The sequence below is a fragment of the Salmo salar genome, chromosome ssa29 (assembly GCF_905237065.1).
Source record: "Salmo salar chromosome ssa29, Ssal_v3.1, whole genome shotgun sequence".
Taxonomy (NCBI): domain Eukaryota; kingdom Metazoa; phylum Chordata; class Actinopteri; order Salmoniformes; family Salmonidae; genus Salmo; species Salmo salar.
This window is the reverse complement of record NC_059470.1, coordinates 26,173,070-26,199,515: the sequence shown is the minus strand read 5'-3', so window position 1 is coordinate 26,199,515 and position 26,446 is coordinate 26,173,070. Positions and strand designations below refer to the sequence as shown.

The 26,446-nt window shown below is 46.0% G+C and overlaps 1 protein-coding gene and 1 long non-coding RNA gene across 3 annotated transcripts in view; one reads left to right on the top strand and one right to left on the bottom strand.

Moving 5' to 3' along the window:
* LOC106590447 (ligand of Numb protein X 2) overlaps window positions 1-26,446 on the bottom strand; it is a 38,628-nt gene that overhangs the window by 4,518 nt on the left and 7,664 nt on the right. The window contains exons 1-7 of one of the 2 annotated variants that reach the window (XM_014181504.2): window positions 20,385-20,565; window positions 15,209-15,402; window positions 14,585-14,967; window positions 5,338-5,576; window positions 5,132-5,269; window positions 4,811-5,010; window positions 3,406-3,810 (exon numbers count right to left, since the gene is read on the bottom strand). In XM_014181504.2, the coding sequence (XP_014036979.2) occupies window positions 3,406-3,810; window positions 4,811-5,010; window positions 5,132-5,269; window positions 5,338-5,576; window positions 14,585-14,967; window positions 15,209-15,229 (1,386 nt within the window). In that variant the 5' untranslated portion in view covers window positions 15,230-15,402; window positions 20,385-20,565. Of the gene's footprint in view, window positions 1-3,405; window positions 3,811-4,810; window positions 5,011-5,131; window positions 5,270-5,337; window positions 5,577-14,584; window positions 14,968-15,208; window positions 15,403-20,384; window positions 20,566-26,446 lie in introns of those variants that run through there. The other variant, XM_045710791.1, reaches the window with a different exon arrangement.
* Window positions 20,805-23,028, top strand: LOC106590451 (uncharacterized). Its single transcript, XR_001325049.2, has 3 exons — window positions 20,805-20,959; window positions 22,293-22,366; window positions 22,554-23,028. It is a non-coding gene; the product is annotated as an uncharacterized lncRNA (long non-coding RNA).

Below are 26,446 nucleotides of genomic sequence, written 5' to 3'. Positions count from 1 at the left end.
GGTAGTTTGCCCCCGGTGATGCGTTGTGCAGACCGCACCACCCTATGGAGAGCCTTGCAGGTGATGGTGGTGCAGTTGCCGTACCAGGCTGTGATGCAGCCCGACTGGATGCTCTTGGTTGTGCATCTGTAAAGGTTTGTCAGCGTTTTGGGTGACAAGCGACATTTCTTCAGCCTCCTGAGGTTGAAGAGGCGACCACACTGTGTGTGGGTAGACCATTTCAGTTTGTCTGTTGGGCCGCCCCCAGGTGGTGAAGGTAGGAAACAACATCTCCACTTTGCTGACCCTCAACACTGGGGCCCCACAAGGGTGCGTGCTCAGCCCCCTCCTGTACTCCCTGTTCACCAACGACTGCGTGGCCATGCACACCTCCAACTCAATCATCAAGTTTGCAGATGACACAACAGTAGTGGGCTTGATTACCAACAACAACGAGACAGCCTACAGGGAGGAGGTGAGGGCACTCGGAGTGTGGTGTCAGGAAACCAACCTCTCACTCAACGTCAAATAAACAAAGGAGATGATCGTGGACTTCAGGAAACAGCAGACGGAGCACCCCACTATCCACATCGAAGGGACAGCAGTGGAAAAGTTGGAAAGTTTTAAGTTCATCGGCGTACATGTGTACGCCGATGAACTTAAAACTTCGATGTTGTTCTCTGAGGCTGACTGGAACATATTCCAGTCCGCGTGATCAAAACAATCTTGAAGCGTGACTTCCGATTGGTCGGACCAGCGTTGAATGGTTCTCGTCACTGGTACGTCCTGTTTGAGTTTCTGCCCAAAAAACGGTAGGAGCAAGATGGCGTTGTGGTCGGATGTGCCGAAGGGAGTGCGGTGGAGGGCTTTGTATGCATTTGGAAGTTGAGTAGCAGTGGTCGAGGGCATTGCCCATGCGCGTAGCGCAATCAATATGCTGGTAGAATTTACAGTGAGGGAAAAAAGTATTTGATCCCCTGCTGATTTTGTACGTTTGCCCACTAACAAAGAAATGATCAGTCTATAATTTTAATGGTAGGTTTATTTGAACAGTGAGAGACAGAATAACAACAAAAAAATCCAGAAAAACGCATGTCAAAGATGTTATAAATTGATTTGCATTTTAATGAGGGAAATAAGTATTTGACCCCCTCTCAATCAGAAAGATTTCTGGCTCCCAGGTGTCTTTTATACCGGTAACGAGCTGAGATTAGGAGCACACTCTTAAAGGGAGCTGAGATTAGGAGCACACTCTTAAAGGGAGTGCTCCTAATCTCAGCTTGTTACCTGTATAAAAGACACCTGTCCACAGAAGCAATCAATCAGATTCCAAACTCTCCACCATGGCCAAGACCAAAGAGCTCTCCAAGGATGTCAGGGACAAGATTGTAGACCTACACAAGGCTGGAATGGGCTACAAGACCATCGCCAAGCAGCTTGGTGAGAAGGTGACAACAGTTGGTGCGATTATTCGCAAATGGAAGAAACACAAAAGAACTGTCAATCTCCCTCGGCCTGGGGCTCCATGCAAGATCTCACCTCGTGGAGTTGCAATGAGCATGAGAACGGTGAGGAATCAGCCCAGAACTACACGGGAGGATCTTGTCAATGATCTCAAGGCAGCTGGGGCCATAGTCACCAAGAAAACAATTGGTAACACACTACGCTGTGAAGGACTGAAATCCGGCAGCGCCTGCAAGGTCCCCCTGCTCAAGAAAGCACATATATATGCCCGTCTGAAGTTTGCCAATGAACATCTGAATGATTCAGAGGACAACTGGGTGAAAGTGTTGAGGTCAGATGAGACCAAAATGGAGCTCTTTGGCATCAACTCAACTCGCCGTGTTTGGAGGAGGAGGAATTCTGCCGATGACCCCAAGAACACCATCCCACCGTCAACCATGGAGGTGGAAACATTATGCTTTGGGGGTGTTTTTCTGCTAAGGGGACAGGACAACTTCACCGCATCAAAGGGACGATGGACGGGGCCATGTACCGTCAAATCTTGGGTGGGAACCTCCTTCCCTCAGCCAGGGCATTGAAAATGGGTCGTGGATGGGTATTCCAGCATGACAATGACCCAAAACACACGGCCAAGGCAACAAAGGAGTGGCTCAAGAAGAAGCACATTAAGATCCTGGAGTGGCCTAGCCAGTCTTCAGACCTTAATCCCATAGAAAATCTGTGGAGGGAGCTGAAGGTTCGAGTTGCCCAACGTCAGCCTCGAAACCTTAATGACTTGGAGAAGATCCGCAAAGAGGTGTGCAAACCTGGTGGCCAACTACAAGAAACGTCTGACCTCTGTGATTGCCAACAAGGGTTTTGCCACCAAGTACTAAGTCATGTTTTGCAGAGGGGTCAAATACTTATTTCCCTCATGAAAATGCAAATCATTTTATAACATTTTTGACATGCGTTTTTCTGGATTTTTTTGTTGTTATTCTGTCTCTCACTGTTCAAATAAACCTACCATTAAAATTATAGACTGATCATTTCTTTGTCAGTGGGCAAACGTACAAAATCAGCAGGGGATCAAATACTTTTTTCCCTCACTGTAGGTAGCTTTATTCTCAAATTTGCTTTGTTAAAATCCCGAGCTACAATAAATGCAGCCTAAGGATATATGGTTTCAAGTTTGCATATAGTTCAGTGAAGTTCCTTGATGGCCGTCTTGGTGTCTGCTTGAGGGGGAATGTACACAGCTGTGACTATAACTGATGAGAATTCTCTTGGTAAGTAAAATGGCCGGCATTTGATTGTAAGGAATTCCAGGTCGGTGAGCAGAAGGACTTGAGTTCCTGTATGTTGTTATGATTACACCATGAGTCGTTAATCATGAAGCAAACACCCCCACCCTTCCTCTTCCCAGAGAGGTGTTTATCTCTGTCGGCGCGATGCATGGAGAAGCCTGGTGGCTGAACCGACAACATATCCCGAGAGAACCATTTTTCTGTGAAACAGAGAATGTTACAATCTCTGATGTCTCTCTGGAAGGCAACCCTTGCTCAAATTTCATCTACCTTGTTGACAAGAGACTGGACATTGGCTAGTAGTATACTCGGGAGTGGTGGGAGATGAACACGTCTACGGAGCCTGACCAGGTGGCCGCTTCGTCTGCCCCTTCTGCGGCGCCGTTGTTTTGGGTCGACAACTGGAATTAGATCCATTGTCCTGGGTGGTGGTCTGAACAGAGGATCCGCTTCGGGAAAGTCGTATTCCTGGTTGTAATGTTGGTAAGTTGACGTTGCTCTTATATCCAATAGTTCTTCCCGGCTGTATGTAATAAGACTTAAGATTTCCTGGGGTAACAATGTAAGAAATAATGCATAAAAAAACAAAATACTGCATAGTTTCCTAAGAACTCAAAGCCAAGAGGAACTGTCCCAACTCACCCTTTCAGAAACACTGTTTCAACCCTAGCCTTACCTGTATGATCTGAGCAGCCTGTTCAGGCGTGCCATGGCGTAGGTCTTGTTCATTGACCGCCAGCACACGGTCGTTACTACACAGCCTCCCGTCCTTGGCCGCTAGGCCGCCGTCCAGCAGGTCTAACACAAACACCCCCACCTCGTCCGTCCTCCGCACCAGCTTGATGCCCAGCTGCTCTGACGAGTCCCGCTTGTGCAGGGTGATCCTCAGGCTGGCAGGGCTGGACGGGGTGCTCTCTGGGGTGGAGCAGGGGGCGTGAGGCACAGAACGAGTGGTGAAAGGGGGCGGGCGAGAGGCACAGCGGCGCTCTCTCAGGACAGTGAGCTGTAGCATGGCACAGGGGCGTGCAAACGTGGAGCGGGCAAAGTTATGGGGCACGTTGCTGATGTCTACACTGTTGACCTAGGAAGGGGGAGAGAGAGTACTTAAAGGGATATTTTGGGATTTTAGCAATGAGGCCCTTTATCTACTTCCCCAGAGTCAGATGAACTCATGGTACCATTTTTATGTCTCTGTGTCAAGTAGAAGGAAGTTAGAGGTAATTTTGCGAGCCAATGCTAACTAGCATTAGCGTAATGACTGGAAGTCTATGGTATCTACTAGCATTCTAGTAGGTACCATAGACTTCCAGTCACTGCATTAGAGATATTAGAGTAAGGAGGAGATAGGAATCCCAATGGACTATGAATGGAGGAACGTATAACGTCTCACCTAGCAGACCGTTGACCAATTGCATTTACGTTGTCATGCTATGCCACGCGGTTGCTAAGCTAATCGTCACGCAATCCCTTCTCAAAGTCAGGATCGAGAAACCTGCCTATTTTCCTCGAAAGTATGTAAAGTCACGATTGCAAAGCTATACGATATTACAGAGAACAAGTGAACTATCTCACATCTCAGAAAATATATGTAATGTTGTACTAAATTCATGCTAATTTTGTGTTTTAAAGCTAGTGCTTAATTGACCACCATTCACTCCTTGAAGGAGAGCTCTCCTTGTCCCAGAATCTCCCACTGCGTGGTCCATGGACGATGCATAGGCAACGTACACAATGGCCGTTAATACGATTCCAATGGAGTTTCCCATCACCTCAAATGTATCCTGATTGCATCTACTAGCATGCTAGCAGTTACCATAGGCTTCCAGTCATTGCGCAAACACCAGTTAGCAAATTTGCTAACGCCAGTTAGCAACTTCCTTCAAACTGCACTCAGAAACTTAAAAATGGTATCCATGAGTTCATCTGACTTTAGGAAAGTAGATAAAGCGCTTCAATGCCAAAATCCTGAAGTATCCCTATAAGAGAGGAGGATAAGAGAGAAGGAGGAAAGGGGGGGTCAAGTGATTAGGAAGAGGAAGAGTGGAGATAGAAGAAAGATTACAGCCATGCAGGACCCTCACCTGCAGTATCTGGTCTCCGGCCAGAAGCCTGCCATCTCGAGCAATGACCCCGTCACGGTAAACTTCCTGGATCACCACGTTGATAAGGGGCGTCTCGTTGCCCCCGACAATGCTGATGCCAAGTTCTACATAGGGGTTGGAGCGGTGGACCTCGATGGTGGTGATCTCACCCTCTGGAATGGACGGCAGCTTCACACAACCTGGGAGATACACATGGACATGGAAGCACATCAATCTCTTATATTCATGAATGTTTAGATTCAAGGCATTTAGAGAGGAAGGTTAAGGAAAGGAAGTGAGATGGAGGAAGTGATGTCATACCTTCTTCTGCGGAGAGGGGCGGGGACTCGGGGCAGTCCCACCCTGAGGAGGTGGAGCTGGCGGTACGGAGGAGGTGGATGCAGGGGTTACTGAGGGGTCGCTTTACCCTGGGCACCACACACTCCAACCCTACCACACCTACACAGAGAGAGAGAGGTTAGTAATACACCCACACACACCCGTACACAGTTATTACTCTTACTCACTGTCCTCCTCAGTGCTCTCCTCAAAGGCAGGGTTGTCCAGTCCAGGCTCATCAGTCCACATGGGAACACTGCTGCTGGTGGTGCCACCAGGGGGCGAGGGGGAGCTCTCCTCCCGCAGGTCTGTCTCCGTCTGGAGGGAACGGGGGGACCTGGGTGGGCTGGTCACCATGGATCCCTCCTCCCCGTGATCACATGGTGGGCCCTGTAAATTGGTCTGCTGAGACCGTGTCCCCGGACACCTGGGCACAGAGAGAGAGGGATATCAGAGGTTACACAACTGGCCAATGTTCCCTCTAAGCTGTGCACGTGAGAAGCACAAGATTGAACTTCACTCAACATTCTAGAGTTTTACCCATTAGTTAACACTATCAACGTTTCCCTTTACTGTGGAAAATGTGATCGAATCAATGCAATATTAGCCACTATCAATGCAACATACCGAAAACAAAACAAACTATGCAAGAGATTTTGTTGTAGGCAGAACGCATCGCAGTAGGATACTATTGCATTGACAGGCACAATTCAAGGCCCGTACTCTACACAGACCACTGTGCCATAACCAATCAGAGCTGCAGTAGGCCTAAATGCAAATAAAGCATTTCCATATATGGATCTGTGCCATTCACTTTGAACTGGACTGTTTTTACAGCATGAGCGGTCGTGAGTAGATGAGCTTGTTTTGAGATCAAAGCGAGAACTACATGTAGTGAGCATGTGCACATTTGTACATATATGTTCATATCCTTTGCCAGTTAGTGAGTAATTAGCCCAGTTATAGATACTTTGTTGACAGCAATGGTGTAACGGTCGTCTGTGGAAGAAGGAGTAGACCAAAGCGCAGCGTGGTACGTGTTCATGATGTTTATTATAACTTGAACACTGAAACAAAAAAACAAAGTGGAACAAAACACAACAGCTCTGTCAGGTGAACACACCAAACAGAAAACAACTACCCACCCCAACCCTGTGGGGAAAAGGCTACCTAAGTATGGTTCCCAATCAGAGACAACGATTGGCAGCCGTCCCTGATTGAGAACCATACCCGGCCAAAACAAAGAAATACCAAAACACCGAAAAAAGGACATAGAATGCCCACCCTAGTCACACCCTGGCCTAACCAAAATAGAGAATAAAAACCTCTCTATGACCAGGGCGTGACAAATGGGGGAGTGATCGCTTCCTACAACAGCACAAAATGTGTGCATCTTTGAAAAGCGAGTCAGGTAAATAGCTTTTTTTGTCTTAAAGGAGCAGTGTTGTATTTTGAGACAGGCTTGAATAAGCCAAGTAGCCAATAGGCAGAGGGTAGCAACATTTGTCTGATTATCTGTATTAATGGTATGGGAATAATGTGTCACGTCCTGACCAGCAGATGGAGCTAGTGTTTTAGTTTTGGTCAGGACGTGGCATGTTTGTGTTTGTTAAATGTTGGGTTGATGATTGGGACTTCCAATTGAAGGCAGGTGTGTATAGTTGCCTTTGATTGGAAGTCCTATATAGGTGTGTGTGTTTGTCTTTGGGGTGGTGGGGAATTGTTCTGTGTTGAGCTTTGCTTTGCCAGACTGTTTGTTAGTTGTTCGTTTTTTCGTTTTTGTTATTTTGTATGTTCATTTTTGAAGATAATTAAAAATCAAGATGAGCATTCACGTACCTGCTGCGTTTTGGTCCTCCATTTCCAACGACAAGCGTGACATAATGATGCATTGTTTTGTAAAGTGGTTTCTTGCATCAAACAACACAACAACATTTTCAGTCACCTCCTTGTCTGAAGGACAAGTGGATAAACAGGTTAATGTCAAGTTCTGCATGTTTTTTTCTTCAAAAGTCTCATGTAGGCCTACATTGAACACCACACATTGGCGGCTACTGTAGGCTGAATGATCAGTTTTACCAAATTTTTACCAGCATGACACATGTGCAACCAGAGGAAAAAAAACTCTAGACCACCTTTACTCCACACACAGAGATGCATACAAAGCTCTCCCCCACCCTCCATTTGGCAAATCTGACCATAATTCTATCCTCCTGATTCCTGCTTACAAGCAAAAACTAAAGCAGGAAGTACCAGTGTCTCGCTCAATACGGAAGTGGTCAGATGACGTGGATGCTACGCTACAGGACTGTTTTGCTAGCACAGACTGGAATGTGTTCTGGGATTCATCCAATGGCATTGAGAAGTATACCACCTCAGTCATCGGCTTCATCAATAAGTGCATGAGGACGTCGTCCCCACAGTGACCATACGTACATATACCAACCAGAAGCCATGGATTACAGGCAACATCCGCATCAAGCTAAAGGCTTTCAAGGAGCGGGAGACTAATCCAGACCCCTATAAGAAATCCCGCTACGCCCAAACCATCAAACAAGCAAAGCATCAATACAGGATTAAGATTGAATCCTACTACACCGGCTCTGATGCTCGTCGGATGTGGCAGGGCTTGAAAACTATTACAGACTACAAAGGGAAACCCAGACGCAAGCTGCCCAGTGACGCGAGCCTACTAGACGAGCTAAATGCCTTTTATGCTCACTTCGAGGCAAGCAACACTGAAGCATGCACGAGAACACCAGCTGTTCTGGATGACTGTGTGATAACGCTCTCGGTAGCCGATGTGAGCAAGACCTTTAAACAGGTCAACATTCACATTGCCTACTACCGCAAGGCAAGCGGTACCGGAGCGCCAAGTCTAGGACCAAAAGTCTCCTTAACAGCTTCTACTCCCAAGCCATAAGACTGCTGAACAATTAATCAAATGGCCACCGGACTATTACATTGACCCCCCCCCCCATTTGTTTTGTACACTGCTGCTACTCGCTGTTTATTATCTATGTATAGTCACTTCACCCCTACCTACATGTACAAATTACCTTTAACCTGTACCCCCGCACACTGACTCGGTACCAATACCCCCAAAATATAGCCTCATTATTTGTATTTTATTGTGTTACTTTTTATTATTTTTTACTTTAGTTTATTTGGTAAATATTTTCTTAACTCTTCTTGAACTGCACTGTTGGTTAAGGGCTTGTAAGTAAGCATTTCACGGTAAGGTCTACACTTGTTGTATTTGGCGCATGTGACAAATAAAGTTTTATTTTATTTTATTTGTCATGTTGGTAGCCATGAAGTGCTTTGAAAGGCTGGTCAGGGCTCACATCAACAGCATCCTCGCGGATACCCTAGACCCACTCCAATTCGCATACCACCCCAACAGATCCACAGCTGATGCAATCTCAATCGCACTCCACACTGCCCTTTCCCACCTGGACAAAAGGAACACCTATGTGAGAATGCTATTCATTGACTACAGCTCAGCGTTCAACACCATAGTGCCCTCAAAGCTCATCACTAAGCTAAGAACCCTGGGACTAAACACCTCCCTCTGCAACTGGATCCTGGACTTCCTGACGGGCCGCCCCCAGGTGGTAAGGGTAGGCAACAACACGTCTGCCACGCTGATCCTCAAGACTAGGGCCCCTCAGCCGTGTATACTTAGTCCCCTCCTGTATACTTAGTCCCTGTTCACCCACGACTGCGTGGCCAAACACGACTCCAGCACCATCATTAAGTTTGCTGATGACACAACACCGACAACGATGAGACAGCCTATAGGGAGGTCAGAGGACTGGCAGTGTGGTGCCAGGACAACAATCTATCCCTCAATGTGAGCAAGACAAAGGAGCTACAGGAAAAGGCGGGCCGAACAGGCCGCCATTAACATCAACAGGGCTGTAGTGGAGGGGGTCGAGAGTTTCAAGTTCCTTGTTGTCCACATCCCCAACAAACTATAATTTAATAATTGTTTTATTTGTTATTTAACTAGGCAAGTCAGTTAAGAACAAATTCTTATTTACAATGACTGCCTAGGCACAGTGGGTTAACTGCCTTGTTCAGGGGCAGAATGACAGACAAACACACCAAGACAGTCGTGAAGAGGGCACGACAAAACCTTTTCCCCCTCAAGAGACTGAAAAGATTTGGCATGGATCCCCAGATCCTCAAAAAGTTATACAGCTGCACCATTGAGAGCATCCTGACCGGTTGCATCACCGCCTGGTATGGCAACTTCTCGGCATCTGACTGTAAGGCGCTACAGAGGGTAGTGCGTACGGCTCAGTACATCACTGGGGCCAAGCTTTCTGCAATCCAGGACCTATATAATAGGCGGTGTCTGAGGAAAGCCCATAAAATTGTCAGAGACTCCAGTCACCCAAGTCATAGACTCTGTTCCCTGCTACCGCAAGGCAAGCGGTACCGGAGCGCCAAGTCTAGGTCCAAAAGTCTCCTTAACAGCTTCTACCCCAAGCCATAAGACTGCTGAACAATTAATCAAATGGCCACCGGACTAATGCATTGCCCCCTCATGTGTTTTGTACACTGCTGCTACTCGCTGTTTATTATCTATGTATAGTCACTTCACCCCTACCTACATGTACAAATGACCTTTAACCTGTACCCCCGCACACTGACTCGGTACCGATACCCCCTGTATATAGCCTCATTATTTTTATTTTATTGTGTTACTTTTTATTATTTTTTACTTTAGTTTATTTGGTAAATATTTTCTTAACTCTTCTTGAACTGCACTGTTGGTTAAGGGCTTGTAAGTACACATTTCACGGTAAGGTCTACACTTGTTGTATATGGCGCATGTGACAAATAAAGTTTGATTTTATTTTATTTGATAGAACAGCTATTTCCATGTTAAAATGTTATGGGATGCATTTTCTCCATTGTTTTTGATGGTAGGCCACTCTGGTAGCCCTACATTATGATCAAATAGCCACAGTAGCCTACTTGACCACTGTTAAAACTAACTTAAAGCGGGTACATTAAACGCGCGTCTGCGGTTCTTTCATACCTGGTTTCATTTGCCTTAATTTCTGTGTGTATAATTACCCCTGTTGCCTGCCTAGGTTTGTGAGGGATTATTCATGTCATGTTGCTCGTTAAGGTTGTGCCTTATTTGTTTTCACGTATTATACCAAGCGTGTATAAGTTTAGGAGTGTTGTTTTTTTCCCTCCTTCCGTGAGTACTGGTTTCTCTGTTGTCAAGGGCGTTTGTTTTGGTATTGTACCTGTATGTTTGTGGACTTGCCTATTAAATAACGCATCTCTGACAGCTCTGCTCTCCTGCGCTTCACTCCTTCACCTACCTCTAAACACAAGCTCCTCACAGCGCGCCTGAAGTTTCACAACATTCAAGTTTGAGCTCAGCAGACCTGAAATTTGCTCAGTGCCGAAAAAATGAGAGGGAACATTACAACTGGCTGCACATATACTGAGCTGGCATACATTTCACACACACACACTGCATGCATGAAAATATACACAACCTGCCACCATTGAGTTCAGCTCATAAACAGGTAGAACAGAAAACTTCAGGAAACCTACAGAATTGAAATAGAGCTGTGTTTCTCAACCCCTGGTAGAGGTCCCTGGGATGTTCCCGACCAGTCCCTCCGAAGGACGCTCCAAGTGCCCTGGGATGTTTCTGTTCTAATCTGATGGGAGCGGCAGTGTTCAACCACTGACTTTAAGGCAGATGTAGGACCACAAACAATGTTAAATGTCCAAGCTGACAGACACCCAATTCTGTCTCTCATGATCTCATCCCGTAATTAGCTCCATTACTGTTTTAGCGCTGGGGCAGAGGGCACTAACCATGTGGATCTGGGCCTATTAAGAACAGAGCAAAGAATTCCCAGTCCCAAAACAGACACCTCAGAGAGACCTCATTAGGGACAACTTAGAATGAGACAGATCTCACCTGCCAGAACATGAATGCCCCCCTGAAGCAATTTTGCATATGCTTGTCCATCAGCTGAGGAGAAGGTGTAGTGAACATCTAGCCTTTGGCTTTGTTCAAACACTTTGAAAGTTATCCTCCCTTACTCTCTTCATTCATTCATTGAGGTAATTACTGATTGACATTGTCGGCAATCTTATTGGTTTCACCAATCCAACCTTGGCAGATCAGTGATGACTTTGAGGGAGGAAGGAAGTAAGAAAGGATGCACTTAAAAATAAGTTGAATTTTGCTTTAGTGGACCGGGCCACGGGCTGGACTGGACAGGGCAGAGTGGGGTGTCCCGTGCCCAGACAGCTGACTCAGGGAAAGCATGTTAGTGTTAACAACAGCTCATTAGCCATAGCTCGTTAAGGTAAATATCCTCTGAGACATTTCCCTAAGGATACCTACAGAATGTGGAATTCAGCAAAATAAAGGTTATCCGTTTTTAGTTGGCATTCCTCTGGTCTAGTCCAGAATCAGTCCAGAACCTCACACAGTTCAGCGTAGCCTAGTAACCAGTATGTTCCAGCTTTAACCAAATCCTTTGTTGTTGTCATGTCACAGCAGGAGTCAGGACAACAACAAACGAGTTGGCTGAAGACTAGCACCCAGGCATTAAACTCCAGATAGGTAAGATACATCTCTACACAGTAATGCAACGTTTGTCCTAATCGCTGATTCAAGCACAACGAGGTTCAGCATCAATTTATAACATGTTAGAGGCCAAATTCTACTCTGTTTCAACTGACATCTAAACAACTTTTAGTATGTTACACAGCAGACCTCCCTCACCGCGGATATAGTAGCTACACACACTTCAACACATCTCACAGCTACCACAAGCCTGCTGAGTTCCCCACCACCACACACACTGAGTTATGTGGGTTGATCACCCGATTAGAGAGGTGCTAGAACAGCCAGATGTATTACCCCACCACCACACACACTGAGTTATGTGGGTTGATCACCCGATTAGAGAGGTGCTAGGACAGCCAGATGTATTACCCTACCACCGGACTCACCATAGGTCGGGGTTGCCCTTGGCAGTGTCACAGAAAAAGTGGTTGAACAGGTCTCTGGAGTTGAAGTTTCCCAGCATGGTGAAAGTCAGAGGACATGGAGCCTCGGCCAGACAACACAACACATGACCAAGTCACTGGCTGGTAATCCCCAGTCACATGACCAGGGACCTAATAATCCCTGTGTGGTCTCCCAGTGGGGAGCTGCTTGTAAGAAACAGGTCTAGGATCAGTTGATCATAGTCAGCCCTAACCTTAAAGGTCCAATGCAGCTGTTTTTCTCTCAATATCAAATCATTTCTGGGTAACAATTAAGTACCTTACTGTGATTGTTTTTAATTAAAATTGCAAAAATAAACCAAAAGAGCTTCTTAGCAAAGAGCAATTTCTCAATCAAGATTCTTGCTAGGACTGTCTGGAAGTGGTCTAAGTGGGGAGGAGGGAACTCCAAACTAGATGTTATTGGCAGAGAGGTTTGGAACTCTCTTTCTTATCGGTCTATTAACTAATTTACCGCATGATGATGTCTAGAGGCAGGCCAAAACTCCATCCCACCAAAACAGGCAGAAATTTTAGGTGGTCTTTTCAAACAGCTCTTACACTAAAAAGGCATTATCATATTTTTCACAATTTCACAGTATTATTCCAACCCGAAAAGTGTGGAAATATATAGCAAGCACAGGAAAATCATATTTTTGACTGCACTGGGCTTTTAACCAGTACAGGGATGAAGGTATATCTGGCCCTCTATCAGCGGTTATGGGAAACTGCTTCCCGTACGATGTTTACTAGACCCCTCCCTCCACCAGGAGTGGTGTGTGTGTGTGTGTGTCTCCACTCTACCTGTGTTTCAGGTGTGTAAGTGTGTGTGTGTGTGTGTGTGTGACTCCACTCTACCTGTGTTTGAGGTGTGTAAGTGTGTGTGTGACTCCACTCTACCTGTGTTTCAGGTGTGTAAGTGTGTGTGTGTGTGTGTGTGTGCCTCCACTCTACCTGTGTTTCAGGTGTGTAAGTGTGTGTGTGTGACTCCACTCTACCTGTGTTTCAGGTGTGTAAGTGTGTGTGTTCGTGCCTCCACTCTACCTGTGTTTCAGGTGTGTAAGTGTGTGTGTGCCTCCACTCTACCTGTGTTTCAGGTGTGTAAGTGTGTGTGTGTGTGCCTCCACTCTACCTGTGTTTGAGGTGTGTAAGTGTGTGTGTGTGACTCCACTCTACCTGTGTTTCAGGTGTGTAAGTGTGTGTGTGTGTGTGCCTCCACTCTACCTGTGTTTCAGGTATGTAAGTGTGTGTGTGTGACTCCACTCTACCTGTGTTTGAGGTGTGTAAGTGTGTGTGTGTGTGTGTGTGACTCCACTCTACCTGTGTTTCAGGTGTGTAAGTGTGTGTGTGTGTGTGTGCCTCCACTCTACCTGTGTTTGAGGTATGTAAGTGTGTGTGTGTGTGTGCCTCCACTCTACCTGTGTTTCAGGTGTGTAAGTGTGTGTGTGTGTGTGTGTGTGTGTGTGTGCCTCCACTCTACCTGTGTTTCAGGTGTGTAAGTGTGTGTGTGTGTGTGCCTCCACTCTACCTGTGTTTGAGGTGTGTAAGTGTGTGTGTGCCTCCACTCTACCTGTGTTTCAGGTGTGTAAGTGTGTGTGTTCGTGCCTCCACTCTACCTGTGTTTGAGGTGTGTAAGTGTGTGTGTGCATGACTCCACTCTACCTGTGTTTGAGGTGTGTAAGTGTGTGTGTGTAACTCCACTCTACCTGTGTTTGAGGTGTGTAAGTGTGTGTGTGTGTGTGTGTGACTCCACTCTACCTGTGTTTCAGGTGTGTAAGTGTGTGTGTGTGTAACTCCACTCTACCTGTGTTTGAGGTGTGTAAGTGTGTGTGTGTGTGTGTGTGACTCCACTCTACCTGTGTTTCAGGTGTGTAAGTGTGTGTGTGTGTGACTCCACTCTACCTGTGTTTGAGGTGTGTAAGTGTGTGTGTGTGTGCCTCCACTCTACCTGTGTTTCAGGTGTGTAAGTGTGTGTGTGTGTGTGACTCCACTCTACCTGTGTTTCAGGTGTGTAAGTGTGTGTGTTCGTGCCTCCACTCTACCTGTGTTTGAGGTGTGTAAGTGTGTGTGTGACTCCACTCTACCTGTGTTTCAGGTGTGTAAGTGTGTGTGTGTGTGTGTGTGTGTGTGTACTCCACTCTACCTGTGTTTGAGGTGTGTAAGTGTGTGTGTGTGTGTGTGTGTGTGTGTGTGACTCCACTCTACCTGTGTTTGAGGTGTGTAAGTGTGTGTGTGTGTGACTCCACTCTACCTGTGTTTGAGGTGTGTAAGTGTGTGTGTGTGTGACTCCACTCTACCTGTGTTTGAGGTGTGTAAGTGTGTGTGTGTGTGTGACTCCACTCTACCTGTGTTTGAGGTGTGTAAGTGTGTGTGTGTGTGACTCCACTCTACCTGTGTTTGAGGTGAGCCTCCAGGTCACAGCGGGGCATGCTGAGGCTGCAGGCCGGGGCCAGGGGACAGGACACAGACAGCTTGTCAAGCAGCTTGTGTACCAGGATGCTGCTCCGCCTGCACACCTGCAGATGTAGCCGCTCCCGGTCCAGCGGGCAGAAGTCCCGCTCCTGGAGGAAGCTGCGGAGGCACCGGGCACAGAAGGTGTGTCCGCAGGGTGTGTCCAGGGGCTGGACCAGGGGCTGCAGACAGATGTGACACACCAGGTCATCGTCCACCTCCAGGCGGTAGTTATAGAGGTGGTTCTCCCAGGCCCGGTGGATCTGACCACACTCTGGACACAAGGCCTCCAGCACGGGCTCCACCGGCCGTGCCGGACCCACCTGGATGGATAGGGGAAAGCAGATGTTGGAGGACCATGGAAGTTGAATAGAACAGCTTGATTGAATGAATCCCAGAGAAAGTCATTAATAGGTTGTTATGATGCAATTACCATGTAATGTGTATGAAATACCAGGTAGATAGTGGATTGGAGACAATACACACACACACAGATATGAAGGAAAAAACGGCAAAACAAAACATCTGTTATGTGCCTTTTAATGCTAGGTTCACTTCACCCACCTCCCAGCCGGGGCTGCCCATGTCAGGACCGGGGCTCCAATCGCCAGGCACAGTATTTGGCACAGTCGTCACTGGAGTTACAGGTCGGGAGGTTACGGGCAGGTGGGGAGGGGGGCGTCCTATCCCATAAGCCTCAGAGGGTGAGCTGGTGACTGAGAGGACAGCCACCCCCCAGTGGCCAATCAGACATCACCCTGTAGGTCAGAGGTCAAAGAGCAGGGGTTAAACAGATGGGAAATTAAACAAAGTGTTTGTGTGTGTGTCTCTGAGTGTGTGTGCATGTGAGAGTGTACTCATGCACATTATAGTACTGTATCACGTGGTGAATATTTGCTTTGTATGAGTGTATGTGTGACAATGTATGTGTGCGTGTTTATGTGTGTGTGTGTGTATATGTGTGTGTGTGTGTGTGTGTGTGTGTGTGTGTGTGTGTGTGTGTGTGTGTGTGTGTGTGTGTGTGTGTGTGTGTGTGTGTGTGTGTGTGTGCAGATGATGTAGTGCCGATCCTGCTCACTAATCGGTCAGTGTAATCTCACTTTCGCCTGCTGCAATCATCCAATCCCACAGAGAGGGAATTATCTGGGATTGAATCAGAGAGGACATGGGTATGGATAAGAGGAAGGAGAGAGAGAGGGATAGAGGGAGAGTGAATGAGAGAGAGAGAGCGGGAGAGAGAGATAACAAGAGAGCGAGAATGAAAGAGTGAGAGGGGAGAAAGAAAATAGGAGAGAGAAGAGATAGATGCAGAGAGAGAAGGGAAAATAATGACAGGGAGCAAGGGTAGATTAGAGAGAGGGTAGAATGGGAAAACAAAAGAGTAGAGAGATACAATGAAAAAAGAGAGACAAAGACTGAAAGCGAGAGAGAGAAGGGTGATATAGAGAGAAGGGTGATATAGAGAGAGAAGGGTGATATAGAGAGAAGGGTGATATAGAGAGAGAAGGGTGATATAGAGAGAAGGGTGATATAGAATGAGGGTGATATAGAGAGAGAAGGGTGATATAGAGAGAAGGGTGATATAGAGAGATGGGTGATATATAAAGAGGGTGATATAGAGAGAGAAGGGTGATATAGAGAGAAGGGTGATATAGATAGAGAGTGATAGAGAGAAGGGTGATATAGAGAGAAGGGTGATATAGAGAGAAGGGTGATATAGAAAGAGGGTGATATAGAGAGAGAGCGGTGATATATAGAGAAGGGTGATATAGAGAGAAGGGTGATATAGAAGAGGTTGATATAGAGAGACGGGTGATATAGAGAGAAGGGTGATATAGAATGAGGGTGATATAGAGAGAAGGGTGATATAGATAGAGAGTGATAGAGAGAAGGGTGATATAGAGAGAAGGGTGATATAGAGAGATGGGTGATATATAAAGAGGGTGATATAGAGAGAAGGGTGATATAGAAAGAGGGTGATATAGAGAGAAGGGTGATATAGAAAGAGGGTGATATAGAGAGAGAGCGGTGATATATAGAGAAGGGTGATATAGAGAGAAGGGTGATATAGAATGAGGGTGATATAGAGAGAAGGGTGATATATAAAGAGGGGGATATAGAGAGAAGGGTGATATATAAAGAGGGGGATATAGAAAGAGGGTGAAATAGAGAGAAGGGTGATATAGAGAGAAGGGTGATATAGGGAGAAGGGTGATATAGAAAGAGGCTGATATAGAGAGAGAGGGGTGATATATAGAGAACGGTGATATAGAGAGAAGTGTGATATAGAAGAGGTTGATATAGAGAGAAGGGTGATATAGAGAGAGAAGGGTGATATAGAGAGAAGGGTGATATAGAAAGAGGGTGATAGAGAGAAGGGTGATATAGAGAGATGGGTGATATAGAAAGAGGGTGATATAGAGAGAAGGGTAATATAGAGAGAAGGGTGATATATAAAGAGGGTGATATAGAGAGAAGGGTGATAGAGAGAGAATGGTGATATATAAAGAGGGTGATATAGAGAGAAGGGTGATATAGAGAGAGAAGGGTGATATAGAGAGAAGGGTGATATAGAAGAGGTTGATATAGAGAGAAGGGTGATATAGAGAGAGAAGGGTGATATAGAGAGAAGGGTGATATAGAAAGAGGGTGATAGAGAGAAGGGTGATATAGAGAGATGGGTGATATAGAAAGAGGGTGATATAGAGAGAAGGGTAATATAGAGAGAAGGGTGATATATAAAGAGGGTGATATAGAGAGAAGGGTGATAGAGAGAGAATGGTGATATAGAAAGAGGGTGATATAGAGAGAAGGGTGATAGAGAGAGAATGGTGATATATAAAGAGGGTGATATAGAGAGAAGGGTGATATAGAGAGAAGGGTGATATAGAGAGAAGGGTGATATAGAGAGTAGGGTGATATAGAAAGAGGGTGATATAGAGAAAGGGTGATATAGAGAGAAGAGTGATATAGAAAGAGGGTGATATAGAGAAAGGGTGATATAGAAAGAGGGTGATATAGCGACAAGAAAAACAAGTGGAAGACTGCCAACTGATCACTGACAGCGACACTTGGGGAGTGAACTTTGCCTTGTTCCTGCAGGCATGTGTGTGTGTGTGTGTGTGTGTGTGTGTGTGTGTGTGTGTGTGTGTGTGTGTGTGTGTGTGTGTGTGTGTGTGTGTGTGTGTGTGTGTGTGTGTGTGTGTGTGTGTGTGTGTGTGTGTGTGCAGCTCTGAAACACAGCCATCCACTCCTACAACTCCCCAAGGCTGAGCCGTCCTCAGAACTAATGCATTGTGCACTCATCATTTTCATTGTGTCTCCGTCCAAAGCCATTTAGACTCACTTCCCATACTACAGTACTCTAGCCATGTCCCTGAGCTCATAAACACACATGGACACAACGAGGCGTACCAAGCTAGTAGCACCTGACTACCAGCCTCTACATTTATCTCCTTTCCTCCATCTGCATGGATCGGAATGAAACGGAGAGATCATAGCAAATGCTCAATAGGCGTCTACCACATTGTTTTCACCCTTTCCTGTGTATTTCAGATCGGAGGAAGGAAGCCCCTTCAGACTGTTGAGATGCAGCCTCCTGTCTGTGTGAGGGTCTACCCCTGTCTCCATGGCTACAGAGCATGCTCAGTAGAGCTTGACATTCAGAGCTGTGTAGATAGAGATGGATAGATAGACATGGATAGATAGAGATGGATAGATAGAGGGGTGTTCTCTCTCTTTCTATTTGTGTACACTTCTATCTGCTGCTGGCTATATTTTCAATGTTCTGAACGCTTCCAGCCCTTCTGACTATACCACTGCCGTTTTTGCCTTTCTTCATGGCTGTTGTTTCCATGACTACGTGCCTCTGTGTAACTTGTATCCATGACAACCTGCTCCTGTCTCCTTGACTGCTGGTCCCCTTTTCCCTCCTTAAAGTTCCACTACCTTCCTGTGTGTGTGTGTGTGTGTGTGTGTGTGTGTGTGTGTGTGTGTGTGTGTGTGTGTGTGTGTGTGTGTGTGTGTGTGTGTGTGTGTGTGTGTGTGTGTGTGTGTGTGTGTGTGCCTGCCTCTGTGTCTATCCTGCAGCTGGAGATGCATTATTCATGTGGACACAAGGCTCCTCTGTTCCCATAACAAAGATCTGACATAATTTTATCACGCAAACACACACGCGCGCACGCACATGTACACACACAGTGGATGCTCTTGGGGTATGATTTTGTGGGTAAGTGCAGTGTCTTTCAACCACTACTGTGAATGAGTTTGAAATGCAAGACTAATGCAGTCTCTAAGTTAGATCTCTCTCGTTCTCTCCCATCTCTCTCTCTCTCATGCTCTCTCTCTCTGCCTCTCTTTCCCTCTCTCTCTAACTCTCTCTTCCTCTCTATCTCTCTCTGTCTCTCTCTCTCTGCCTCTCTCTGCCTGTCTCTCTCTGATGTCTCTCTCTATTTGTCTCTCTTTCCCCCCCTCTCTCTCTCTCTCTCTGCCTCTGTCTCTCTCTCTTTCTCTCTGCATGTTTCTCTCTCTCTTCCTCTCTATCTCTCTCTCTCTCTCTGATGTCTCTCTCTATTTGTCTCTCTTTTCCCCCTCTCTCTCTCTCTCTCTCTCTTTCTCTCTGCATGTTTCTCTCTCTCTGTCTCTCTCTCTCTCTTTCCCTCTCTCTCTCTGCATGTCTCGCTCTCGCCCTCTGTGTGCATCCTTCTGCCAGCACTTTACAGCAGTTACAAGAGCACTTAAATATGATCTTACTTTCAACATCATTGGATTGCAGCAGCAAATGTCATTAAATACTGTGCTGCATTACATAAGACTGAGAAATATTTAATAGCTTCTAGGCAGCACAGGATCTGATATGATTTTCCCAGAACAGCACTTATCTCTCTCAAATTGTGTGCATATGTGTGTGTGTCATTGTCTTTGCTGTGTTACACGGCGCCTTATGGCCACCATGTTATTGTATTGTTATTCCAAAGGCTTGCTTTCCCTTGCTCTCTCTATTGATACCAGTAGCAGACAAGGCGTTGCAGCTGTCACTGCCTACAGCGACTCAGCGACTAATGCACAAATGAAATGCACCGGATAATGCACAAAGAAGATGACGTCTGTCCTGTTGCCTACCCAAATAAATGGATAGGCCTTGGCTATAACATTTAGGCTACAGCAATCTTGCATGTCTGTCAGACAAGGGGGAAACGCGATGTCTTCTTGCCCTCTGGTACAGTTGATCACGTTAATTAATAAGGTAGTAGGCTAATAAAACGACAATCCCTGGGCAAAATACCACTACCATGACTTTCAAGAGCATAATCCTTTTGTAATTCTTTGCAAAAAGCAATACAACTTCAATATGCAATTTTCACTCCATGGTTCGTTTCAATGTGTAGAATAGCAATTGTAAAAAGCGGACTAAAATAATGACTTATTATGAAGGGGAGAAAAAAATGCATATCGCAAAGGCTATCTATTCAAATTGCAGGATACCCATTTCATTCACTGCCCTATCTCAAAGGCATCATATAATGGTTTAGATGACAGTAACACAATTCTTATCATTTGGGCTGGTGAGCGAACCAGCCGGAGTGTCTGTCTGATTGTCAGATTCCCTCCTCCCTTCCTTCTCGGTCCGTGGAATAGCGCGGAGATAGATGGCTCATGGACAGACAATAGCGACTTCAATAAAGCTATATAGACATCGTGACAGTGAAGATGTGTGAGCAGAATACATGCATTATATTACCTATTCCGGCTTCTCCTTGGTGCAGAGAACTCTGGCCCCGAGAGGGGACAATTACCGGACCTCGATCACACATTCACCGCAAGAAGACGAACGGCAGCAGCCGCACATAAAACGCCCCCGTGCGGTTTGCGGTGAAGCACCCGCCCACTGCTCTGTTCCAGCAGTCAGTCAAGGAGATAGGGGCGGGGTCTCGCAATGTCAATCTAAAAATGAAATTAGAGACTTCATTTCATGCCTGATCGAAACCAGCTACTGAAAATAAATGTAGCCATTTGTTTTTTTATATTGGACTACATCTTTACTGTTATAATATATTTCAACATAATGTGTGTGTTTTAATGTCATTCTTTCTGTTATTTTACGTATTGAAATCTGATTTTACGTAAGGCACTGCTACGAACCATAGGTGTGTGAGGTGCTCGCTCGAAGGCCCCCGTGGAGGAGAAGTCAACAGAAATGTTCATAAATAATCATTAGCTAGCACTGGCACTACTGATTTGATTTTTACAGTGATCACTACACCATGGCAGATGATGGCGAGTTGGATAACTATATTATAATCTATCCTACTGCCAGTATGATGTTTTCTTGCTTGATGTGAATTGTATCGGTGTTTTAAAAGCCAATCTAGCTACTATAGCTAGCTATGTCAAGGGGATTTATTATGCTATTTACATTGTAGTTCATTGTTTTCCAGCAGCTAGGTCGGTTACTATTCATGTTATGCATGTAAATGATTAGCTAGTTATGTTGTGCTGTTATTCAATCAATTGTAGCTTTACTAGCTAACTATCTCACATAGCGACTGAATTGTTGTTGAGAGATTCAGCAAGGTAATGTAACACCTAACAAGTCGGGAGTTATTTTTGGGTCGCAGCTGCTGGAAATTCAATGTTTGGGGGAGGATAGAGTGTGTGTGAGCGTGAGAGATACAGTGAGAATCGAGATTGATGTGTGTGTGCACCATTGATAGTAAAATAATGTGCGTGCATGAGAGATCCTGTGCGCACTTGTCTGTGGTCAAAGGGCAGCTGTAACAGTTTCTCCCACTGAGACAAGATACTACTGACTCAGCAGGTCAACCCAGGACACATGCGGTACCTCTGTTACTGTTGCTTTCCCTCTGAGACTGAGGTTGTAATGCCTCTCCCTCTCTCTGCTTTCCATTCTGCTGTTTTTCCACTCACTTTTTATTCTCCTCCTCTTTCTCTACTCCCTTTTTAGCCCCATTTATATGTCAATGTCTCCCTCTTGCTCTCTCTCTCTCTCTCTCAATTAAATGTCAATTTAAGGGCTTTATTGGCATGGGAAACATATGTTTACATTGCCAAAGCAAGTGAAATAAATAAATACTTAGTGAAATAAACAATAACATTACACTTATAAAAGTTCCAAAAGAATAAAGACATTTAAATGTCATATTATGTATATATACAGTTTTGTAATGATGTGCAAATAGTTAAAGTACAAAAGGGAAATAAATAAACATAAATATAGGTTGTATTTACAATGGTGTTTGTTCTTCACTAGTTGCCCCTTTCTTGTGGCAACAGGTCACAAATATTGCCCCTGTGATGGCACAGTGTGGTATTTCACCCAGTAGATATGAGAGTTTATCAAATTGGATTTGTTTTCTAATTATTTATGGATCTGTGTAATCTGAGGGAAATATGTGTCTCTAATATGGTCATACATTTGGCAGGAGGTTAGGAAGTGCAGCTCAGTTTACACCTCATTTTGTGGGCAGTGTGCACATAGCCTGTCTTCTCTTGAGAGCCAGGTCTGCCTACGGCAGCCTTTCTCAATAGCAAGGCTATACTCACTGAGTCTGTACATAGTCAAAGATTTCCTTCATTTTGGGTCAGTCACAGTGGTCAGGTATTCTCTCTCTCCCCATGTTCCATGTAGACGTGCATTGGATGAGCTGTTGAAGGAAACCAATAGGGCTGGGTGCAAGCAGAAACCATGGGTCCAGCCGGCTGGTGAGTGGGATGTGTTAGCAAAGGATCTGGTAAAGGATCTGTTATGGGTGTTTGGCTTTCAATGCAGAATGTACTTGACTCTTGGCAAGGTGTTGACTGACCCGGACAGACCGGTGTCAAAGTTACTGGCTCATATCGAAGGCCTTGCTGGCTTTGCAGTGTTCATTTTGGTTCAACTGTCTTTCAGGATGAGGTGTCTGCTGCGCAGCACTAACAAGCGTTTCCTGCTCAACACCATTCCACAGCGCCGCCCTGCTGGCCACTCAGGAGAACAGACATCAAAGAGTAGGGGGCAGGACACCACCCAGAGACAATGGGGGACACAGGGACAAAGACAATCATAGAGACAGTCGAGAACTTTCTCTTTTGTGTCCATCTTTAAGACTAAGATAGCAACACAGGCCAAGACAGCTACAAAGACAGAAGGGACAGAGACAATGACAATGACAGAGACAGCCATAGAGACAAGAAACACCGACATAAAAGAGCCTCTGGTCACAAAAGAGACTTTGTCCCCAAAACACACAGTCCCCATCTTCTTCTAGACCAGGGTTTCCCAACCTCAGTCTTGGACCCCCCTAGACCAGGGTTTCCCAACCTCAGTCCTGGACCCCCCTAGACCAGGGTTTCCCAACCTCAGTCCTGGACCCCCCTAGACCAGGGTTTCCCAACCTCAGTCTTGGACCCCCCTAGACCAGGGTTTCCCAACCTCAGTCCTGGACCCCCCTAGACCAGGGTTTCCCAACCTCGGTCCTGGACCCCCCTAGACCAGGGTTTCCCAACCTCGGTCCTGGACCCCCCTAGACCAGGGTTTCCCAACCTCGTTCCTGGACCCCCCTAGACCAGGGTTTCCCAACCTCGGTCCTGGACCCCCCTAGACCAGGGTTTCCCAACCTCGGTCCTGGACCCCCCTAGACCAGGGTTTCCCAACCTTGTTCCTGGAATCTTCTAGACCAGGGTTTCCCAACCTCAGTCCTAGACCCCCTAGACCAGGGTTTCCCAACCTCGGTCCTGGACCCCCCTAGACCAGGGTTTCCCAACCTCGTTCCTGGACCCCCCTAGACCAGGGTTTCCCAACCTCGGTCCTGGACCCCCCTAGACCAGGGTTTCCCAACCTCGGTCCTGGACCCCCCTAGACCAGGGTTTCCCAACCTCGGTCCTGGACCCCCCTAGACCAGGGTTTCCCAACCTCAGTCCTGGACCCCCCTAGACCAGGGTTTCCCAACCTCGGTCCTGGACCCCCCTAGACCAGGGTTTCCCAACCTCAGTCCTGGACCCCCCTAGACCAGGGTTTCCCAACCTCGGTCCTGGACCCCCCCTAGACCAGGGTTTCCCAACCTCGGTCCTGGAACCCCCTAGACCAGGGTTTCCCAACCTCGTTCCTAGACCCCCTAGACCAGGGTTTCCCAACCTCGTTCCTGGAATCCTCTAGACCAGGGTTTCCCAACCTCGTTCCTAGACCCCCCTAGACCAGGGTTTCCCAACCTCGGTCCTGGACCCCCCTAGACCAGGGTTTCCCAACCTCGTTCCTGGACCCCCCTAGACCAGGGTTTCCCAACCTTGTTCCTGGAATCTTCTAGACCAGGGTTTCCCAACCTCGTTCCTGGACCCCCCTAGACCAGGGTTTCCCAACCTCGGTCCTGGACCCCCCTAGACCAGGGTTTCCCAACCTCAGTCCTGGACCCCCCTAGACCAGGGTTTCCCAACCTCGGTCCTGGACCCCCCTAGACCAGGGTTTCCCAACCTCGGTCCTGGACCCCCCTGGGGGCATGTTTTGTTTTTTGCCCTAGCTGATTCAAATAACCAACTCCTCATCAAGCTTTAATGAATTGAATCAGCTGTGTAGTGCTAGGACAAAAACCAAAACGTGCACCCAGGGGGAGGCCCCAGGACCGAGTTTGGGAAACCCTGTTCTAGAGACCGCTCTCTCCACTGACAGTAGCTCCTCTTCCTCAGTCCACTCCAGGGCCAGCTCTCACTCCATAGGCCACACCTTCTATCAATCAAACCAGTGCAGCAGACCATGCTCATCTGTCAAGGACACGCCCAGTGGAAGGAGCCACGTGTGACATAACCTTGGCAGTGCTGTAACGGTGTTTCCCAGAGGAGGTTTCCCCCCCCCCCCTCAAATACATAAATATCCCCATTGAATGACTGGAAAGAGACTGTGTTTGCTGTTGTAAGGTTGTGACAAGTATAACTAATTAAATTGTCTTTGTTTTACTGATCTTTTAACTAGGAGTGTCTTTCCTATTTCTATTACCAAACCCTTTACCCTGTCTTGCATTCAGCTCTGTTTATCCATTGTGAATCTCTCTGGTACAATCGGCAAACTGACATTAGTGACAGTATTAGAGCCTAGTCCTGAGTACAAGTTACTGGTAAAACCTTTTGAGATAATCAATCCAGATCGAGTAACTGAGTTCAGGTTACCGAAGTCATGCCTGCATATTCTACAGGGGTACCCAGGGTAGACTGGCTGAGGTTTGGTGTTTTCCATATCCCACAGATGTAATGTGCCTTATAATCCAGCACTTACAGTCCCAAGGGCCTTTGACCTTTTTTTTGCTTTTATGTCCCTTGCACTATGTATAGGGATAACAGTTTTCTGCCAACAGAGCGAACTGATTGGGTCTTATCATAGGTTATAACCATAGGGCTCAGGGAAGTTTGCCTGGTCAGGTTGGTAACCTACCTTGCTAAATATATTATTCTAGCGTTCAAATTTCTCTTCTCATGTTAATGGTTTTTAACTAAAATATAGTCTACACAATTAGTCCCACAAAATGAAATAAAGTATAAAATCCCATAATGTAGAAGGAGATTTTTTATATAACCCTTTCCATTGGACATTAACTTGATTTACCGTTTTTATTTCACTGTCTCTCATAGTTTGATTAATGGTGCTGTAATTTCTTCACTCAGAATAGATTTGATTTAATGTCGTTTGAATTCTTCTGTCGTTCCTCACAGTTGGTCGTGTTTACATAAGGCTGTCGCCACTGGGTATGCGCTTTTTATCGTGTCTCCCTCTTCTGGATATACCCGCTTTATCAGTCTGTTTGTTAAATAAATCATATCTGCTGTTTCCGTGACACTCCTCGGGTTCTGTAAAACCAGTTTTTTTCTTGAATCCAATATCCAAAATATGTTAATTCAATAATTAGCTGTTGATAGTGATGATAATAGGCTAATAACAGTAATATTATTCGTATTAGGCCATCGTTATTTTATATAGATGTTTTATTTAAACAGGCAAGTCAGTTAAGAACAAATGGTCGTGTTTACATTTACAGCATACAGCGGCCAAATTGTGCGCCGCCCAATCACTGCCGGTTGTGATACAGCCTGGAATCGAACCAGGGTGTCTGTAGTGACGCCTCAAGCACTGAGATGCAGTGTCTTAGACCACTACGCCACTTGGGAGCCATAACTTCAATAGGCCTCATTTTAATTACCATCATTTTTTAGGCAACGTTAATAATTGTAATTGAATGTAATTTGGTTATTTTGGATTGTGATAATTTATACGATATGAAATATATTGTTGGCGCAATTTAATTTAATCTTGAATTAGTTCAATGTTGCTCTATAGGCGCTCCTGGGGTTAACCCAGGGGCTGAGACAACATCCGCATCAACCATCTCTCCCTACAGCACTAATTAATACGTTCCATCTGGTGTTTCTAGCAACCCTTGGGTCCATAGCCCGTGCTGCACTATATACGGCTATGGCCCCTCTCAATGGCCTACACAGCACTAACAATTATTGCGCTCCATATCAAGCCCTTAAAGGCTTTTTAATTGCAAACCTGTTTGTGAATCAGTGCATTTGGTTTCGTGCGTCCGCAAAGGGTTCAGCAACGCCGCATTACCTTTCACTTAAAACCATTACGCACATTTCAATGCCATAGATTGGGGGTCTAAATTGCATTTTACGCAGTCACGCTTCATAAACTCCGTCTCCAGTGTAGCGGGGATTAGATGCGGATTAACAGTTTCCTTCCTTTTTCAAACGACGAGCAAGTATAAACACCTTTAAGCGACATTACATGGACTGATTTGTATGGAATTGGTTTAC